General features: G+C 37.9%; 1 protein-coding gene across 1 annotated transcript; it reads left to right on the top strand.

Annotated features, from left to right (window-relative positions):
* Window positions 1-2,600: 2,600 nt before the first annotated feature.
* On the top strand, window positions 2,601-3,560 carry LOC125075553. The gene is made up of 2 exons (XM_047687264.1): window positions 2,601-2,745; window positions 2,926-3,560. Exons 1-2 carry the CDS (start codon window positions 2,601-2,603, stop codon window positions 3,558-3,560), a joined length of 780 nt encoding a protein of 259 aa, XP_047543220.1.
* Window positions 3,561-4,530: the final 970 nt, after the last annotated feature.

The following is a 4,530-nucleotide window of genomic DNA, read 5'->3' as shown; positions in this document are numbered from 1 at the left end:
TGCAGTTGGATTATCAGCTTTTTGGCAGATCGGAGCATCAAGGTCGTTGTCGACGGTGCATGCTCCGACCAAAAATTCGTCAACGCTGGTGTTCCACAAGGCTGCGTTCTGTCACCCACTCTGTTTCTTCTGCATATCAATGACTTGTTGCAAATCAGGAACATTCACTGCTATGCAGACGACAGTACCGTTGACACCTCATACACCGGCCGTGCTAATATTTCTCGGGAAAACGTCGAAGAAAACCGGAACAAACTTGTGTCTGAAATCGAGTCTTCGTTAAACGAAGTCTCGAACTGGGGCCGGCTAAGCCTAGTCCATTTCAACCTCAAAAAGACGCAAGTTTGCGCGTTAACCGCTAAAAAAACACCATTCGTCGTATCTCCATGATTCGAGAACATTCCGTTAGCCGCCACAGCTAATATCGGAATACTTGGCGTTGATGTTTCGAGCCTCGTTCAGTTCCGCGTTCAACTGGAAGGCAAAGCCAAATTGGCATCAAAAAAGCTTGGTGTGCTCAGCAAGGCAAGACAGTATTTCACATCGGCCCATCGCCTAAGACTATACAAGGCGCAAATTCGGCCTCACATGGAGTACTGCTCTCACCTCTGGGCGGGTGCTCCCCAGTACCAGCTTCTTTCATTTGACCGTATCCAACGTAGAGCAGCTCGAATTATCGACGATCAAGCCCTTTCTGATCTGCTCGATCCTTTGGCGTTGCGTAGAGATGTTGGATCACTCTGCATCTTCTACCGAATTTTCCACGGGGAGTGTTCCGAGGAATTGTTTGGATTAATCCCGGCAGCTGAATTCCATCTTCGGACATCTCGACAAAATTCTAAATTTCACCCACACCACTTAGATGTCCGTAAATCCACAACAGCGCGATTTTTAAGGCATTTTCTGCCTCGCACAACCACTCTGTGGAACCAGCTTTCGCCGGCGGTTTTTCCGAACCGATACGACTTGGGAACCTTCAAGAAAAGAGCGTACTTATTTCTTAAAGGCCGGCAACGCACCTGTAACCCTCCTGGTGTTGCAGATGTCCATGGGCGGTGGTAGTCGCTTTCCATCAGGTGAGCCTCCTGCTCGTTTGCCCCCTATACCATAAAAAAAAAAATACTATTTTATAAGTGCAACGATTTTTCGAAAACGAAAGTACTTTGAAATTCGACTAGTGCAGACGTGTTACTGATTAATAGCTAAAACTTTAACTTTTCTCTAAGCAACAATAAGCCATAAATCCTAAGCGCAATATTACTAATAACGAGTGAACAGTTTAATCAACCGGCCTCGTTATAAGCGCCCCGCTTCACCTCGGGTAAAAGAAATAGTTGCATTTTTCATCCTCTTCCCACCTCCGTGCCTGTACAAGCCACATCTAAACAATTTATAGACCATGGATACGCAGCGGTCGCCACAGAGTACAAAAAAGGTAAATCGACCAGTAGGTCAAAAACAATGCTCACAATCGCAACCGGACTTATCTCGGGATAGTGACGATGATTCAGGAAGTCAAATTATTTATCGTAAAAGAAAACAAAGAGAATGTTGTAACATCGTAACCGAAATCAACAACTTCCGTGGGGAATTAATCTCAATACTCTAGAGCAATTTGTCAATGATGCGCGATGACATATCCGCAACGAAGTATCAAATAAATGAAATCAAAACATCAACTAGTAAAATGCTAGCAGAACAAAAAAGTGTAAAATCCGAAATCATAGAACTGAAGAAGAATAACTCCATTACAGAATCCAAAATATCTGAGCTTGAGGCAAAATTAAGCAAGCTTGAGTGTATTTCGACCAAACCCTGTACCCCAGATGTTCTTGATAATGAGAAAATCATCAATGAACTGCAGGAAAGGGCGAACAGAAGTAGGAATATTATAGTCTTTTGTATAACTGAACAAACTAATGCTGATAGTTCTGCACGCCAAGCCATGGATCTGAGCTCAAAAAACTTTTTAGAATGTGACAGCTGAAAATCCTAAGATACATAAAACTATGCGACTGGGCAAATACTCTAAAGGAAAAAATCGACCGCTTAAGGTATGTTTGGAAAATCAACAAGAAGTTAAATATATATTACGAAACAAGAATAATAATGACAGTCGTCGCCGCAACAACATCGTTGCTTAAGTCAATTGTGAAATAATATTGTCTAAATCTATGTAACAAGTGTTATTTGTGATATAATTTTCGAAATTCAAACAATTTTAAGTGTCCTCGTTACAAATACTGAATTATTATCAAAAAAGTGCAAACTTTTAACCAGATTTTTTAAGGATTTAAGCAGTGTTTTGGTTAAAATTAACTGAGGTACTCGCACAATAACACGTGTTCGTTAATAACGCGTAAGCGCCGACATCTGCATGGCGCTTAAGACCTTTTTGTCGCGGTGTGAATCATTCGTGTTCCCTAAGACGGAGCAATAATAATTATTGTGTTTTAAAAGTTTGTTTACTCGTAATGGCACACAGAATAAATAATTTATGCACTGCCTGCTCGCAAATATTAGAAGCCGATGAGAAGTTTTTAACATGCTCATCATGTAAGAAGAGTTACCATACACCCTGAGTAGGATCTTCTCTCGAAATGACTTACACTTCTAATGACACATATTTTTGGCAATGCCCTGAATGTAAGCCTAAACGAGGTAATGCTGATAATACTCCAGTATGTTCAGGAAACTCAACATCAAAATTACCAGATGAAGACAACATCACCCGCCGCAAAAAAGGTAGCGATGTCGTTATGCAAAATCTTAAACCCAATAAAAAAAATTCCGTTACGCAGGAAGAAATACGTAATATAACTAAAAGTGAAATTAAAGATCTCCTAAAACATTTTAACGACACGATTAATAACTTTATAAATAAAGAATTAAAATCGATTAAGGATGAACTTTGTTCTGTAAAAGAATCTATGAAATTCATGAACGAACAGTATGAGGATATAAAATCGGAGATAAGAACCAAATTTAAGGCATTCGAAATTTTAAATAAGGAAAATGAGCAACTAAAAGTGACTATTCAAGATCTGGATATGCGTCTCAATGTCATGGAACAACAGTCTAGAGCATGCAATATTGAACTACAATGTTTGCCAGAACACAAGAACGAGAACCTGATAAATACAATAATGCAGTTAAGCAGAGTTATATCATGCAACATAACTGAAGATAATATTCATAATGTTACGCGCATCGCGAAACAAAATCCCAATAGCTCACGGCCAAAGTCCATCATCGTACAATTTAATAGTCCAAGAACTCGCGACACGTTCCTAGCGGCATCTATAAAATACAACAAAAATAACCCAGATGACAAACTCAACAGTAAACTTTTGGGTATTGGAGGTCTGAAGCAGAACATTTATGTTGTTGAACATCTGTCACCAAAGAATAAGATGCTTCATGCTGCAGCTAAGCAGAAAGCAAAACTGAAAGGGTATCGTTACGTCTGGGTCCGTAATGGAAGAATTTTCATGAGAAAATCTGATAACTGTGAATACAAGCACATTAAAGATATGGCTTCTTTAGATAAAATTGATTAAGAATACTAATTTTTATTTTATATTTTATTTTGCAGCATGCTTTTGTTATTAATATACTGTTTTCGATTCATTAAATATATATTACCAGAATGTAAGAGGTTTGAAAACAAAACTTAAGGACGTTTACATCAAAACTTCATGTTGTAACTATGATGTGCTGGTATTCACAGACACCTGGCTTAATTCGAATGTATTTGATTCCGAAAATTTTGATTTACAACAATATGATGTATACAGGCGTGATCGAACTATTACTTGTTTTAATACTAAAACGGAAGGTGGTGGTGTAGGTTGTACGAATATGAAAGTTCTTGTGAGGATCTCTGGGTGAATATCACCTTGCCCATAGGTATTACCGGTGCTACTAAAAATATAAATTTATGTGCTGTCTACCTGCCTCCTCCGATTAATACGAGCTTATTATCCCATTTTATTTATAGTGCGGAAAAAATACTCGCTCATAGTTCTACTTCTGTTATTTTAGGTGATTTTAATATTGGATCTATAAAGTGGTTTGATAAAGATGGTAACTTTGTAACGTCTCCTGGTCAACAATACAATAACATAGAAAGATCTTTATGCGAATTTATGGCTCTAAATAACTTAATGCAGTACGACGCCATAAAAAATTGCAATAGTAAGATTCTTGGATCTCGTTATGTGTAATTAATTCCCCTTGTGTAGTTATCGAATCACCCGACGATTTAATAACTAAAATTGATCCCCTGCACCCACCGTTGTTATTTAAATTTTTGTACACTAAAACAAATAGCCTTGAAAATGACTTACATTCGTCGAGTCATAAATTAAATTTCTTTAAAGCCAATTATGTTGAAATTGGTAAAGCACTAGATGAGGTGAATTGGTCACAAAAGTTCTCCACATCTCATTCAGTCGATGATATGTTGAATGTTTTTTACTCTGAAATTAATAAATTAATTGCTAATTTTGTGCCCAAAATAAGAGTTAA

This window comes from Vanessa atalanta, chromosome W, assembly GCF_905147765.1.
Source record: "Vanessa atalanta chromosome W, ilVanAtal1.2, whole genome shotgun sequence".
Classification (NCBI taxonomy): domain Eukaryota; kingdom Metazoa; phylum Arthropoda; class Insecta; order Lepidoptera; family Nymphalidae; genus Vanessa; species Vanessa atalanta.
The sequence above is the reverse complement of the archived record's forward strand: the minus strand, read 5'-3'. Positions and strand labels throughout refer to the sequence as shown.